The sequence below is a fragment of the Heteronotia binoei genome, chromosome 2, assembly GCF_032191835.1.
Source record: "Heteronotia binoei isolate CCM8104 ecotype False Entrance Well chromosome 2, APGP_CSIRO_Hbin_v1, whole genome shotgun sequence".
NCBI classification, from domain to species: Eukaryota; Metazoa; Chordata; class Lepidosauria; order Squamata; family Gekkonidae; genus Heteronotia; species Heteronotia binoei.
The window spans coordinates 24,742,297-24,758,743 of NC_083224.1; the positions used below are offsets into that span (position 1 = coordinate 24,742,297).

Genomic DNA, 16,447 nt, shown 5'->3' on the forward strand with positions numbered 1-16,447 from the left:
CTAACAGGCCATGAACCAGTACTGGTCCATGGACTGGGGGTTGGGGACCACTGTTCTAGGGTTATCAGGTCTCTCTGGCCACCAGTGGAGGGCAGGGTTGCCAGTTTCAGATTGGGAAAGGTTTTTTTTTTTGCAATAGTATTTAATTTTATTGATTAATTAATATGCAGGGGAAAAAACCATCAAAAAGAGAAACCAAATAAAACAAATATTCATATAACCTATTCAATTCCATGCTTAAACATATGTACATGTTTGGTGTAGTGGTTAAGCGTGCGGACTCTTATCTGGGAGAACCGGGTTTGATTCCCCACTCCTCCACTTGCAGCTGCTGGAATGGCCTTGGGTCAGCCATAGCTATCGCAGGAGTTGTCCTTGAAAGGGAAGCTGCTGTGAGAGCCCTCTCAGCCCCACCCACCTCACAGGGTGTCTGTTGTGGGGGGAGATAAAGGAGATTGTGAGCCGCTCTGAGTCTCTGATTCAGAGAGAAGGGTAGGGTATAAATCTGCAGTTGTCGTTGTCTTCTTCTTCTTCATACAGAGGTAGGATGTGAACAAATTCCACATTTAAACACAAATTTGTGGGTTACAATTTTATCTCCCTGAAGTTTTGGGAGAGGAGCATGTGGAGGATAGGGCCTTCAAAGGGGTACAATGCCATAGAGACCACCCCACCCTTTAAAACATCAATTTTCTTCAAGGGAACTGATCTCTGTAGTCAGGGGAAGGGCATTCCACAAAGTGACGGCTAAAACTTCCACAAAGTGGAGGTTTAAAAACCTCTGAAGAAGGAGAGATGCTTGTAAACATATATTTGCTGCGTCCCCATGTTACATTTTCAGGACAGAACAGAGAATCTGGAGGAAAAAAAAGACTTCAGAGATTGCTCAGTTCTACAAACAGATCTAAGCATTATTGGATATGATGAAATGATTTTGTCTCCTAGATTGCAAGCCCGTGCAGAAACCAGTTCAGCCCAAGATCTCTGATTAAAGGAAGTCGTTAGTAGCCCGTGGAATAGAAACTTGACAACTTTTTCCCCCCACCACAAACAGACTGCCTGTTTCAAATCATCCCTGAAACATTCTTGCCTTTACTCAGGACACTTAATAATGAACACTTGTTATTAAATAGTCAGGGGTCGCTGAAAGTCATCATTACGAGAGACAAAAGTATTCCTTTTTGACTGAGGATCTCGAATACTAGAATCCTAATGACTCCATCAAAGGCATTACTCTGAGACCTTCTACCCCAATTATACCCCAGTTAGAATGACCCGGCGCTAGCGAAAGATTATTGACGGATACGAAGCTGCACAGAAGCAATGTATCAAATATTCCCCCCTTCACATTTCACCAGGATCACTGGAGAAAATAATTGCTTTTGTTCCAGAAAGATAAAATAACTCTCCTTTAGATTCCTCTTTAACCCTGGGGAAATTTCTTCCAGTGAAAGAGGTAATATACTTTCTTTATCCCCCCCCCCCCCACCTCTGTCCACAAGCAGTGTCAACACAGTTAAATGTGTACCAAACACCACTTGAGTGGAATTGGCAACTGCTCTTAAGAATATGATGTCAATGGCACTGACCCCCATACAGCTTTCGAGAGCATCATGATGACCATTTGGAAAGTCATCTTCGTCCAGAAGTCCTGGAAAGTATGGGCCAGCTGTTAATCCTGAAGACCAAAGGCTTCATGGATTTTCTTGAACACCAGACGAGGCTTGCTGGATCAGACCAGTGGTCCATCTAGTCCAGCATCCAGTCTCACACAATGGCCAGCTAGTTGCTCTGGAGGGCCAACAACAAGGCATAGAAGCTAAGGTCTTCATAAGAACATTGGAAGAGCCCTGCTGGATCAGACCAGTGGTCCATCTAGTCCAGCATCCAGTCTCACACAATGACCAATTAGGTCCTCTGGATCGCAAACAACAAGGCATAAAAGCTAAGGTTTTCATAAGGACATTGGAAGAGCCCTGCTGGATCGGACCAGTGGTCCATCTAGTCCAGCATCCAGTTTCACACAATGGCCAACTAGCTCCTCTGAATGGCCAACAACAAGGCATGGAAGCTAAGGCCTTCATAAGAACATCAAAAGAGCCCTGCTGGATCAGACCAGTGGTTCATCTAGTCTGGCATCCAATGGCCAAGTGGTTCCTCTGGCTGCCCAACAACAGGACATAGAAGCTAAGGTCTTCCCCTGATGTTGCCTCCTGACTTTAGTATTCAGAGGATTAGTGCCTCTGAATGTGGAGATTCCCCTCAATCACCATGCCTAGTAGCAATTACTCTTCATATATCCATCTAATCCCCTTTTCAAGCTGTTTATTCCTGGGGCCGTCACTACATCCTCCAGCAGCAAATTCCACATTTGAATGACTCTGACTCTCTGTGTAAAGTAATCTTTCCTTTTGTCCATCCTGAACCTACTGCCCATCAGCATCATTGGGTGCCCTCGAGTTCTAGTATGGTGTAGTGGTTAAGTGCGCGGACTCTAATCTGGGAGAACCGGGTTTGATTCTCCACTCCTCCACATGACCTGCTGGAATGACCTTGGGTCAGTCATAATTCTGTCAGAAGCTGTTTTGCTCAAAGGCAGTATCTGTCAGAGCTCTCTCAGCCCCACCTACCTCACAGGGTATCTGTAGAAGTTGTGAATACACAAAGCTGCCTTGGACTAAATCAGACCCTTAGTCCATCAAGGTTAGTAATGTAGAATCATAGAGTTGGAAGGGACCTCCAGGGTCATCTAGTCCAGCAGAGAATGCAGAAAATTCACAAATACCTCCCCCCTAAGTTCACAGGATCAACATTGCTGTCAGATGGCTATCTAGCCTCTGTTTAAAAACCTCCAAGGAAGGAGAGCCCACCACCTCCCGAGGAAGCCTGTTTCACTGAGGATCCGCTCTCACTGTCAGGAAGTTCTTCCTAATGTTGAGCTGGAAACTCTTCTGATTTAATTTCAACTCATTGGTTCTGGTCCTGCCTTCTGGGACCACAGAAAACAATTCCACACCATCCTCAGTCACTCAGAAAGTTTCCATGGCAGAGTGGAGACTTGACCCCGAGTTTTCCAGATCCTAGTTCTAAACTCTAACCCAAGATTCCCCAACCTTTCTGAAATTGTGGGCAGCTTTTGAAGTCTGGCATAGGGTGATGGGCACACGCACCAAATGGACACATGGGAAGAAGAAGAAATTAGATTTATACCCTGCCCTTCACCTGGAGTCTCAGAGCGGCTTACAATCTCCTTTCCCTTCCTCTCCCCACAACAGCTGCCATGTGAGGTAGGTGGGACTGAGAGACCTCTGAGGGAACTGCTCTTGAGAGAAGAGTTCTGAGAAAACTTGTGACTACCCAGCAGTTGCATATGGAGGAGTGGGGAATCAAACCTGGGTCTCCCAGATTGGTCTCCACAGACTAAACTGCTACACCGACCTGGCAGAACCAATCACACACAAAGAGGAAGCTCAAGTGCAAGAGATAAGAGGAGTAATTTTTAAGGATACACAGGAAAATGGAATCAGAGAGAGAATAAAACCAACACAGCAGTGGCAGTTGTGGCTGAAAAATTATTTTAACATGTACAGCTAATCAGATCTCAAATGGGCAATCAGAAACCCCCACTGGGCTGGACTTTACCTGGCCCCTCCCCAGGGCTTTTTTTGTAGCAGGAACTCCTTTGCATATTAAGCCACACCCCCTGATGTAACCAATTCTTCAAGAGCTTACAGGGCTCTTAATACAGAAACTACTGTAAGCTCCAGGACAATTGGCTAGAGGTGTGAGGCCTAATATGCAAAGCAGTTCCTGCTACCAAAAAGTCCACCCACTTTCTAAAAACACTGCACAGGCACTGGGAAAGGTGTAGGTGGGTGCTGTTGTGGACTCCTGATCTAAGTACTACACCACACTGGTTCTCAGCTATGGACCAATGCAAGGGAAAGCAGCATCCCCCCCTCACCATGAACAAGGGTCATAATGTTGAGCACATGAGACATTTTAATCACACAGTTATTGATCTCTACAACATCCTTTTGGCTATTCCACTCTCTTTTTCCTAGCTGGATGGTTCTTACCTGCTCCCTTAAACAGCACTGGCCCTAGGGCCCATGGTGCCCCAGGCAGGCTCCCAGGCCCGCACCCTCCCTGCCACAGCCCCCCTGCTGCCAGCCCCCTCCCTTCCCTTCCGCTTTGTTTCAAGGCAGCGGGCAGGGCCACATTTTTTGAAGAGAAAGCTGGAGGATGCTTCTCCCCCTCCTTTCCAGAACTGGAAGTGAGGGGGGAGCGAAGCCTCCTCCAGCTTTCTCTTCAAAAAACACGGCAATACCGGCTGCCTCGAAGTCAGTACGGCCCAGCCTCGTTGCAGCGGAGGGGAGGGTGGGGAGTGGAGAGCGTGGCAGATGGGAAGGGAGGGGGCTGGTGGTGGCAGGGAGGAGAGAGAGAGAGGCAAATTTAGGTGGCTGTCTTGGGCACCGGGAGGTTGGGAGCTCAATTTGGCGCCCCCCCTTCCCGGAGTCCTAGGCAACCACCTAGTTTGGCTAGTGGACGAGCCGGCTCTGCTCTTAGAACAAATCCAGCCACCCACTCATGATTTTCCCAGTGAGTTACTGACAAGCTGGCCTCTGGGCTGTCCAGACTTTGTATTCTGTCCTGGATTCGGATTGAGATGTGCTTTGAGATTGTCAATTTGCACTAGAAAGGGAAAGAAACCTAAGGACTGGAAACTCAAGACGCTGGAGAGATTACTGCTTACGGCGAAAGGTCACAAACTTACGTGGTAAGACGCTCTTTCTTCTCGATCCATGGGACGTGTCACGTACATCCTCCCCGAGATGGGGTCAATGTTGAAGACCTCCATGGGTGGCTGGTCAGCCCCCACTCCAGTGATGCTGTATCGTATATGAATCTCGCTGTCCTTATCTGAACGGATCTGAATAAAATATTAAAGAGAACAATGAGTCAGCTTGGAATGCAGGAGGGGAGTGTGGACAGAGCCCTGGCACATGTATTCAAGCAGGCCTTTGGGACAGGAGGAAAAAAACAGGTCTCTTCCGCATTATCATTTTCATTGCTTATGTGTCCCGACTGCTTTACTTTTTTCTCCCCTTTTCTGCATGCGTTTTGCTCTCTCTGTTGCTAGATTCAAGCTTATATCCGTATATATCGGGCATAAAACCCGGCAGTTTAAATCTGCAGGGAGATAGGCCAGAAACACAGAGATGTAACATCAAATTGACCACTAGAGGGAGCAAAAAAACATGCAGAAAAGGGGGCAAAAGTGCATTCGGCTCACACAAAGGATGTAAAGGAGAATGCGGCAGAGCCCATGATCCATCGATAATTTTACACATATTGTATTTATTTAGTTATTTAAACACCGATACCCTGACTTCCCCTGGTGGATTTAGGCAAAGGATGACTCAACAACCCATTTAAATGAGGCCATTAGATGTCCAGCAGCACCTTTAAAGGCCAACATCTATTTTAAAGGCCAACATCTATTCTAGCACATGGTAGGGGACCATGGTTCAGTGGTAGAGCATCTGAACAAAGCAGCAGACTAGTGCACCTTTAAGACCAACTAAGTTTTATTTAGAATGTAAGCTTTCGTATGCTGTTAAGCAGACTTCATCAGACAAAAAATGATGAAGTCTGCATAACAGCATACGAAAGCTTACATTCTAAATAAAACTTAGTTGGTCTTAAAGGTGAACTTGTCTACTGCTTTGTTCTATTGCTTCAGACCAACACGGCTGCCTACTGGGATCTATCTACCTGGTAGAGCATCTGTTTGGCATGCAGAAGGTCCCAGGTTCAATCCTTGGCAACTCCAGTTGAAAGGACCAGATAGCAGGTGACGTGAAAGACCTCAGCCTGAAACCCTGGAGAGCTGCTGCCAGTCTGAGTAGACAATGCTAACCTCAATGGTCCACAGGTCTGATTTAGTCCAAGGCAGCTTTGTGAATTCACAACTTCTACAGAGGTGTGGATTTTTCCACTTTGCCAGCTTTCGTGGATTAGAACTCACCTCTTCAGGTGCATATCTCACACACTGAAGTGGGCTCGGGCTCACGCTGAAATAAATGCACTCAGTCTTTAAGGTGTCACTGGACTCCTGTTTTATTTTGCTATGATAACCTCCCTCCGAATCATATGTGGGCATCCTCCCCTTCACACAAGCAGCATGCGCACACTATGTACGCAAGGCATTCCCACCAGCCAAAGTGTAAACGATGTACTCAGGCATTTTACTTCAGGAATCATACAACACAAATTCCTGGGAGATTTCAAGAATTCTCAGCTCTCAAGAAGACGACATTGGATTTATATTCTGCCCTCCACTCTGCCATCTCAGAGTGGTTCACAATTTCCTTTATCTCCCTCCACCAAAACAGACACCCTGTGTGGTGGGTGGGGCTGAGAAGACTCTCACAACAGCTGCTCTTTCAAGGACAACTCTGCAAGAGCTATGGCTGACCAAGGCCATTCCAGCAGGTGCAAGTGGAGGAGTGGGGAATCAAACCCAGTTCTCCCGGATAAGAGTCCGCACACTTAACCACTACACCAAACTGGCTCTCAAGCAATTTAACTCCCCCCACAACCAAAAGCAACCTGATGCAAGAAAGGAGAGCCCTGGGCGAGCAAAGCCTGCTTGGGCTGGCTAGAGATCCAACCATCCCAAGCATGCCTCACTCATCCAGGGTACTTCTGGGCCGCCCCCCCCCCCCCACTGCCACCCAAAATCACATATGAATTGGGAAAAGGGTGGTGCGGGCTTCTCCAGGGGTTAATGAGGCTGCTGGGGGCGTGGCAAAGCCCCTAGTGGCCGGCTGGCTGCGCTGCCCGCTCTCCTAATCCAGGGATTGTTATGCAGCTGCACCTACTATTCAATGGACAAGGTAGGTGGTGGGGGGGGGAGAGGGGGAACCCTCAGAAAGGTTCAGGAGCTGTGCTCCTGTGAGCTCCTGCTGAATCTGAGGCCTGGTAATACCTGATGACGGACTATTAATAAACTGATGAGCGTTGTCTTAAATTGGGTACCAAAAGCACCCTTTGCCTCCCGAGCCCACGAGTTTGCCATGGGAAATATCTGCACAGAAGATGTCATTCTCATTTCCAGTTCCCACGAGCAAATAAACCAGCAGGTTTGCATCTAGCTGTGGCAACCCTGAGATCTTTTTGCTCGGCAATTGGAAGTTAGTTTTTCTGAACAGCAATTTAAAGGAGCTTTCCCCCCCCCCCTAATGGCAGGACTATTTCTGAAAAAGGAGGAAGGGGAAAGATGATGCACAAGGGCAGAAATAATCTGCCGCCCCCTCACCATCAGAAAACTGTCTGATAAGGGTCACGGTGACAAACAAATGCTCTCTTTTAACCCACCCGCTTTACTAAAGGGAAAAAAAAGGGGGGGGGGATACAGGGAAGATAATAGGAACGTGCCTGGTAGCGAAGGCACATTTTAAACTTTTGCATTGAGATGCCAGCTGCTCTTCGCAGGAAACCAGAACACCCTGATAATGATGCGCTATGCGTGCACAAGGCACAAAGAGATGAAGGCATTAATAATAAAAAGAAGAAAGCAGCCAGCAAGCAAACCCGTTCTCCTTGTTGGAGTAAGCAACACAGCATGGCTGGGTGTGGGGTGGGGGGGAGGGGCTACATCACTCTAAGTGTGTGTAGGGGTTCTCTCCTTGAATGGGATGCCTCTCTTTGCCTTAACCTGGGAGCCGCCCTCTGACCTCCTCCTCTCTCACTCTCTTTGTCCGCCCACTCTCTTCACATGGCCTAAGGGGTGTGAAGAGGGGTGTGTGGCCTAATATTAGGGTGTGGCCTAACAAGCAAATAGGTCCCTGCTGGGTTTCTCCAACAAAAAAGCCCTGCGCGAAACAATGGTGGTGTCAGGGGGTGTGGCTTAATATGCAAATGAGCTCCTGCTGGACTTTTTCTACAAAAAAGCCCTGGATTTACCTTTTTTTTGCAGTATATCTCTTAGGTGATTTATTTACGGCACTCAGTATCCTGATTCTATGACTGGGCAAAACACTGCTATATATTAGCTAAATATCTGAATGCTCTTCCAGGTGAACAAAAAGTGACTTTTCAAGGAGAGGTGGAGGGAATGTTTGCCCTTCAGAAGAAAGATGGACAAGGGGGGGCAGAGGGCCTCTCCTGTCTGTGACATCTTTTTTACCTGTTTTATGAGGTTGGAACTGTTTACACACACACAGACACCACATACATACATACGGCTGTCAAACAATCATTTTTTTTACCAATTAAACAATACATCAATCAACAGATTTCTCAGTAACAACGATGTTCTCATTTAATTTCATTTCTTTACGGTTTTCAAATTGCATTCGGTGCTGGATTCAGCTGCTTGTTGTTAGCTTAACAAGGAGATATCGAAACTTAAATATGAACATGTACATTTCACCACAAGAGCCCCGTGGCACAGGGTGGTAAAGCTGCAGTACTGCAGTCGGAGCCCTCTGCTCACGACCTGAGTTCAATCCCAGGAGAAGCTGGTTCACGAAGCCAGCTCCAGGTTGATTCAGCCTTCCATCCTTCCAAGATCGGTAAAATGAGTATCCAACTTCCTGGGGGGAAAGTGTAGAAGACTGGGGAAGGCAATGGCAAAGCACCCCGTAAAAAGTCTGCCGTGAAAACATTGTGAAAGCAACATCACCCCAGAGTCGGAAATGACTGGTGCTTGCACAGGGGACTACCTTGACCGTTTTACATTTCACTACAGCTTTGAGCGCTCAGGCTAGCCCAGTCTCATCAGATCCCGGAAGCTAAGCAGGCTCGGCCCTGGTTAGTATTTGGATGGGAGACCTCCAAGGAATACCAGGGTTGCAACACCGAGGCAGGCTATGGCAAGCCACCTCTTAATGTCTCTTGCCCTGAAAGCCCGGTGGGGCTCACCGTAGCACAGATGAGACTCAACAACACTCCCACCACCATTATGACCATACTTCACATCAGGATTCTCTCTTTACGGTGATTTACGAAAGCACATGTGTGCTCCTGCATATTATTAAAACATCACGCGAAACTGGCCTCAGATTCAGCAGGAGCTCACAGGACCGCAGCTCCTGAATCTTTCTGAGGGTTCCCCTTCTTCCTTCTCACCTACCTTGCCAACTGAATAGTAGGTGCAGCTGCATAACAATCCCTGGATTAGGAGAGCGGGCAGCCAGCCAGTCACCAGGGGCTTTGCCACACCCCCAGCAGCCCTCATTCACCCCTGGAGAAGCCCACACCACCCTTGCTCCATTTCTTATGTGATTTTGGGTGGCTTGGGGGGGCAGCCAAGGAGAGCCCCAGGTAAGCAAGGCCTGTTTGGGTTGGCTGGATCTCTAGCCAGCCAAGCAGACCTTGCTCACTCAGGGCTCTCCTTTCTTGCATCAGGTTGCTTTTGGCTGGGGGGGGGGGGATGTGCTAATAAGCTCTGCTAATGAGCTCCACCACCTATTTTTCTACAAAACAACCCTGACGCCAAATAATTTTCTATGCTATCATACATACAATAACAATCACACAGTCGCTGTCATACAACTGGGGACAGAAGTCGATGGGGCAATAGGTATAAGACTGACTGCATGATATCCTTCTGTTACTCAACAAGTAATTACCTTGTGGATCTCGCTGCCAGTGGACGTAGGAGCAGCTATGAGCACAGATGGCTTTAAAAGGGAGTTAGACAGGTTTATGGAGGAGAGATCCACCATTTCTAGAGAACTGAGGGCAGTCCCTGGGGAGGGGGTGGGTGGGAACTGAGAGCGGATGCGATGCTGTTTCCAGCACTATTTTGCCAAAACTCTATAGCAGGCGTGGTGAAACCTAGAATAAATGTCAGATGTTTAAGAGCCACAAAACAGGAAGGAAGGAAGGAAGGAAGGAAGGAAGGAAGGAAGGAAGGAAGGAAGGAAGGAAGGAAGGAAGGAAGGAAGGAAGGAAGGAAGGAAGGAAGGAAAGCAAATAGATGGGGGACGGGAGGTGGAAAGAAAACAACTTTAACTTTAAATTCATTCTCCAAGCTGCCAGCTGGCTTGGCTTGGAGAAGTGATTTAAAGAGAGAAATGCCTTCTCCAAGCTGGCCGATGGGGTGGAGGGAGCTTTGAGAGCCACACAAGATGTGTGAAGGAGCCACAGTTTGGCCACCCCTGCTCTTTAGTATACTATAGTATCCACCTGCCAAAGCTGCACATTCCTCCACAGGAACTGACCTCTGTTATTGAGAGATCAGCTGTAATTCCTGAAGATTTCCTGCCACCCCCTGGAGGACGGCAGCTCTAGGGGGAGGTGTCTGGAGTGGGCAGAGCTTAGGGAAGGGAGGGAACTCAGCAGAATGTAATGCTGAGATGCCAGTCACTTTCGAGCAGGAAGGCATGCTAAGATTGCCAACCTCCAGGTGACACATGGAGGGCTCCTGCTATTACAATTGATCTCCAGAGGAGCAAGAATAGCTCCCCTGTAGATAACGGCAGCTTGGTAGGGTAGACTCTATGGTAGTGGTGGCCAAACTTGCTTAATATTAGAGCCACATAGAATAAATGTCAGATGCTTGAGGGAGGGAGGGAAGGAAGGAAAATGGGAGAGAGAGGTGGAAAGAAAACAACTTCAAGTGCATTCTCCAAGCTGCTGGCTGGCTTGGCTTGGAGGAGCGATTTAAAGAGACAAATGCCTTCTCCAAGCTAGCTGAGAGCCACAGAGTATGTGTGGAAGAGCCACATGTGGCTCCCGAGCCACAGTTTGGCCACCCCTGCTCTACGGCATCATGCCCTCCTGAGGTATCTCCTCTCCCCAAACCCTCCTTTCTCATGCTCAACGGCCCCATATCTTCACGTATTTCCCAACCCAGAGCTGGCAATCCTATATACAATTCACCCTTTGAAACTAGGGTTGCCAGGTCCCCTGGACCATCAGGCACGGGGATTTGGGAGATGTTCCAGGGTGGGCAGGGACATATCACAATGTTCCTGTTTAGGGGAGGGGTGCTTCACAGGTGCTTCACGGAGGGGGGAAGCCCCCCAAACCAAGCGATCCCTGCTGGGACCTATTTGCAGGGCTTTTTTTTGTAGCAGGAACTCCTTTGCATATTAGGCCACACACCCCCTGATGTAGCCAATCCTCCTGGAGTTTGGAGTAAGCCCTGTAAGCTCTTGGAGGATTGGCTACATCAGAGGTGTGTGGCCTAATATGCAAAGGAGTTCCTGCTAAAAAAAAAAAAAGCCCTGCCTAATTTGAAACAGCCATTTTCTTCAAGGGACTTGATCTCTTTAATATTGAGAGCAGCTGTACTCCTAAGAGTGCTGGGGCCTCACCTGAGGGCTGGTAACGCTTACCTCAGACCCTTTGGCCTAATCCTGCAAAGATGCCTATCCTTATGTCCTCCTGAGAGGTCCTGCGCAAATAGGGTTGCCAAGTCTAACTCAGATAATATCTGGGGACTTTGGGGGTGGAGCCAGGAGACTTTCCCTAACATAAATAAATAGAAACACAGGAGTGCAGTTCCCCTGAATGCAGTCTGCAATTCCTCACCCAAGCAGCTGCAAATCATCTCTCTCTCTCTCTCTCACACACACACACACACACAAAGAAGCAAAAATAAAACAGTTTGCAATCCCACACTCATGTGGTCCAACTGGGGCAATTTACTCATGAGCTGCTGAACTTCCAATAAAACAGGAAAACCAAAGGTTCAAGTTTACCCTTTACCATGCAAATGACCTCTGAAAAGCTTGTACCACAATCGGAGGGTCTGGGATGCTTTCACAGCTACTGGGAGCAGCCACATTGTTCTGCCTGCTTACCCAGCCTCCATTCAGCCTTAAAGAAACAAAGACACCATCCAAAAAGGAAGCCTTGGCAATAGGGTTGCCAAGTCCACTGTGTTCTCCAGGTCCCCTACGTTCTCTATGGTATTCTATTGTACCATAGAGTTTTCCCTCCCAAATGGCTAGAGTGTCCAGGAAAACCATAAAGTGTCCGGGAAAACCAATGGCATCACTTCTGAGTGACGTCATCATGCTGGCAACATAGGGGGAGGGGGAAGCCTGCCAGGACTGGGGGGGGTTGGCTGCCCTACTTGGCAAGCTTTCTCCTAGCGTTCTGAAGGGGAAAGAAGAAGCAGATATTGGATTTATATCCCGCCCTACACTCCGAAGAGTCTCAGAGTGGCTCACAATCTCCTTGACCTTCCTCCCCCACAATAGACACCCTGTGAGGTGGGTGGGGCTGGAGAGGGCTCTCACAGCAGCTGCCCTTTCAAGGACAAACCTCTGCCAGAGCTATGGCTGACCCAAGGCCATGCTAGCAGGTGCAAGTGGAGGAGTGGGGAATAAAACCCGGTTCTCCCAGATAAGAGTCTGTACACTTAACCACTACAACATACTGGCTCATGGTAGCTGTGGGGGGGGGGGGCAGAGCTTCCCCTTACTGGTCAGCTGACTGGGGGCAGGAAGGAGCCTGGGAAAGTGGGAGAACCTCCCCTGGGATCTGGGGATTGGCAAGCCTATGCACGAAGGTGGTAACACACTTTTCTCTCTAGCTTCCAAGGAACTGTACCTATTAGAATTAGTGCTCGCTGTGACCTTTTAAGGGTTCATTTTGTGCGTTATTAAAAAAAAATACTGTAATTATTAATGGCAATAAGAACAGTCGTTATGCTATAAAATGTCCTTTATTACCTGGGTTTCCGTGCTCTTGGCCATTACAGGGGCTAAATTGAAAATAACCAAGGCCGGTATGTTCTCCCACATTTAGTGTTTAATGAAAATCAAACAATGCAAACACATTCAAATCCTTTAGATTCAAACACTTAGGCGTCTTATTTCACTGACTCCGGCTCATTAAATATAGCGGAAATATTTTTATGCTCATTGAGATCCCTAACGAAGAGATATGTTTAAAGAATGTTTCGTGCAAGAATGTTCTCAAATACCATTCTGCTTGCACACGTCTCCAGATTAGTCAAATGAGAGATTTCAAATACAAGTCATATTCTCGCGTCTACTCCCAAGTACATATTTTCATTCAGCATGCATGCTGAAAAATCAAATAGCCGGAGCATAATCGCCAGACTCAAATGTGGAAAATTAATCACGTTACAAAATAATATTTATTTCTGTTTCCTGGTTAAAATACACTTCTGGTGAATGCATCTTCCATCCCCAGTGGTTACAGGTGGAACTGAGCTCGCAGGGTAGAGAAATGTACTTATTTTAATTCTTAAGGCCTGTCTACCATGACTTCCCATCCCATAACAGCCCACAGATCAACTTGTAAGCCCAATTTAAATAAATATATGTCAGCAGGGCTTTTTTTGAGCAGGGACGCAGTTCTGGATGGCTTGGTGTCATGGGGTGTGGCCTAATACGCAAATGAGTTCCTGCTGGGTTTTTCTACAAAAGCCCTGTGTGAAGCAATGGTGATGTCAGGGGGTGTGGCCTAGTATGCAAATGAGCACCTGCTGGGCTTTTTCTACAAACAAATCCCTGAATTTACCTTTTTTTGCAGTATATTTCTTGGGTGATTTAAAAAGAAGAGCCCTATAAGCTCCAGGAGGATTGGGTATATCAGGAGTGTGTGGCCTAATATGCAAAGGAGTTCCTGCTACACAAAAAAGCCCTGGTGGTACAAGACGGAGACAACTTAAAGCCTATTTCAGGCTTTAAGACACGGTTATGTGCAGTCAATGGGGTAATAAACTTGGAGAAAATATATTATAAACCTTGTCACTGGAATTAAAATTGCTTTGAGAGGAGGCCACACAAAGACGGCAAGAAAAATCCAATTAATTTATGCTGAACAACCAGGGTGGCCAGCCAACCCCCCCCCCCAGCCCTCCCTTCTTCCTACTCGCCAAAGAACCCTGAAGTGTGACAAAAGCAGTCAAAGCAGTGGGCACGTTTGTACCATCTAGAAACGACACCAGGAAATAATTTCCGATCTTAATATTTTTGTTTGGAAGAGTTTTGAGCATAAGCTAGCTGTATCACTTGACGCCTCTTTGGAAACGGCAGGGCAAGCATTAAACGTTACATTACCATATGTCATCGGAGACAAGCTGATAATGTGACTGCTCCTTGGACAACTCCGAGGCTTCTTTCCTCACAAACCTCTGTCAAGCTGAATCTCTCTCTCTTGATCAATAACGGCGTACGGCAAAAGGGGACTCTGTGTGGCATCTGAAAAGGCTGGATTAGCCGAATACGGTAAATACGGACGGCAGGGACTAATTCTAGCTCTCAAGCAGTGATCATGCAAATCGCTTCAGCACGCAGAGAGCTCCCTCAAGTTCAAAGGGATTACTCACATGAGCAGAGTTACTTGCGCACCTGCACATTAGCAGAAATCAGGACTTATTTTTGTAAAACCCGGGGCCGTTTCAAAGACTCACTTGGCATCACACACACACACACACACATACACACACATTCCTCTGGTGTGTAGATAGCATCAGGTGTTTTCAGTTTCCATGTTCAAGCTTCCTCAAATTCCTTGAACATGGCACGCAGGGCTTTGTAGCAGGAACTCCTTTGCATATTAGGCCACACTGTCATTGCATGCTATATGACGTCACTTCCAGGGAAAACCAGAAGTGACGTCATGTTGCTCTAGAAACTCTATTGTAAACCCACAGAGTTTCCAGTTGTTCACAGAATAATGTGGCATTGCTTCTAGGTTTCCCCCAGAAGATGCCATATTGCATGTGCTGGTGGTGACTGAAAAAGTAAAAGATTTCTCCCCACCAGGTGGAGCAGTAATACGAAATGCCCAGGGCTTTTCTTGTAGCAGGAACTCCTTTGCATATTAGGCCATACACCTTTGACGTAGCCAGTCCTCCAAGAGCTTACAAGGCTCTTCATACAGGGCCAACTGTAAGCTCTTGGAGGATTGGGTACAGCAGGGGTGCGTGGCCTAATATGCAAAGGAGTTCCTGCTACAAAAAAAAAGCCCCGATAGCGTGTATGGGAAATGGCTGGAAATCCAGGTAAGCTCACTGAAAAGTTGCGATTCCCTTTGTCTGGGTTGATCCAGTCAGGTACTGGTGCCACCAAGGGTGCAAACGTACTATGCAAATGGAAAGTATTTTTATGATCAGTCAAATGAAATCATGCTGTTGTGATTTTATTAATTATGTTGCACTCCGCTCTGAGCCCCTAGGGGAATGGGCGGAATATAAACAACCACCACCACCACCAATAATAATAATAATTATTATTATTTCCACATCCACTGAGAGAAATAGAGAGAGGGGTAAAACAACAACACAGGTCTGACATGAGAAACAGCTGATATTGCAAGCAGAAAGCTTGTTTGGTGACCATGGGCTGGTCACGGTCTCAGTCTAACCTACCCCACAGGGTTGTTGTGTGCATAAAATGAAGAAGTGAACAATGTAAGCTGCTTTGGCTTCACCTCGCTGACACATTTCCCATCTTTCTCCTGCTGTATGTTTAATGCGCTGTCAGGTGTTTTGTTGCCTTCTCCATACCTGCATTCACCGTTTGATTTCCCCTTTCCACCACAAACTTAAGCAGGCAATACATTGAACTATCCCAACAGCATTTTGTGGGGCATTTTTGGGGTGCCCCATTTCACTGACAACTTTCTCTTCTTTGGTTATGTGTGGTGTGGTATAGTGGAGAAGAGGGCGGATTCTAACCTGCAGAACCGGGTTTGATCCCTCCCTCCTCCACATGAAGCCTGCTGAGTGACCTTGGGCCTGTCTTACTTCTCTCAGAACTCTCTCAGCCCCACCTGCCTCCCAAGGTGTTGTAAGAAGAGAAAAAGAAAGGAGATTGCAAAGCGCTTTGAGATTCCTTAAAGAAAAGAAGAAGATGATGATATTGGATTTATATCCCACCCTACACTCTGAATCTCAAAGTTTATATCCTGCCCTACACTCTGAATCTCACAATCTCCTTTAACTCCCCCCCCCCCCGCACAACAGACACCCTGTGAGGTAGAGAGGGCTGAGAGAGCTCTCCCAGAAGCTGCCCATTCAAGAACAGCTCTGTGAGAGCTGCGGCTGACTCAACGCCATTCCAGCAGCTGCAAGAGGAGGAGTGAGGAATAAAAACTGGTTCTCCTAGATAAAAGTCTACACACTTAACCATTACACCAAACTGGAGAATAAAAACTATTCTTCTCATTCTTTTTCCTTATTTTATTTCATTTGTACTCCATATTTCTCCCACAATGGGGACCGAAAGTGGCTAACATCCCCCTCCCCTCCTCCATTTTATCCTCATAAGAATCCTGTGAGGTAGGTCAGGCTGAGAACGTGACTGGCCCAAAGTCACCTAGTAAGTTATTCGGTGTCTCCTCTCTGCTCCTCCTTCATTCTCCACATCTGCTTTAATGGTTCCCCCCTTTCAAGGCAAGCTAAACAGTCAATCCACCAAATTATCCCAACACTTAAGTTGGCTTT

General features: G+C 47.2%; 1 protein-coding gene across 1 annotated transcript in view; it reads right to left on the reverse strand.

The window, feature by feature from the left end:
- Window positions 1–16,447, reverse strand: part of CDH4 (cadherin 4) — a 1,291,203-nt gene that overhangs the window by 329,402 nt on the left and 945,354 nt on the right. The window contains exon 6 of the mRNA XM_060232964.1: window positions 4,778–4,933. Coding sequence (XP_060088947.1) covers window positions 4,778–4,933 — 156 coding nt within the window. The remainder of the gene's footprint in view (window positions 1–4,777; window positions 4,934–16,447) is intronic.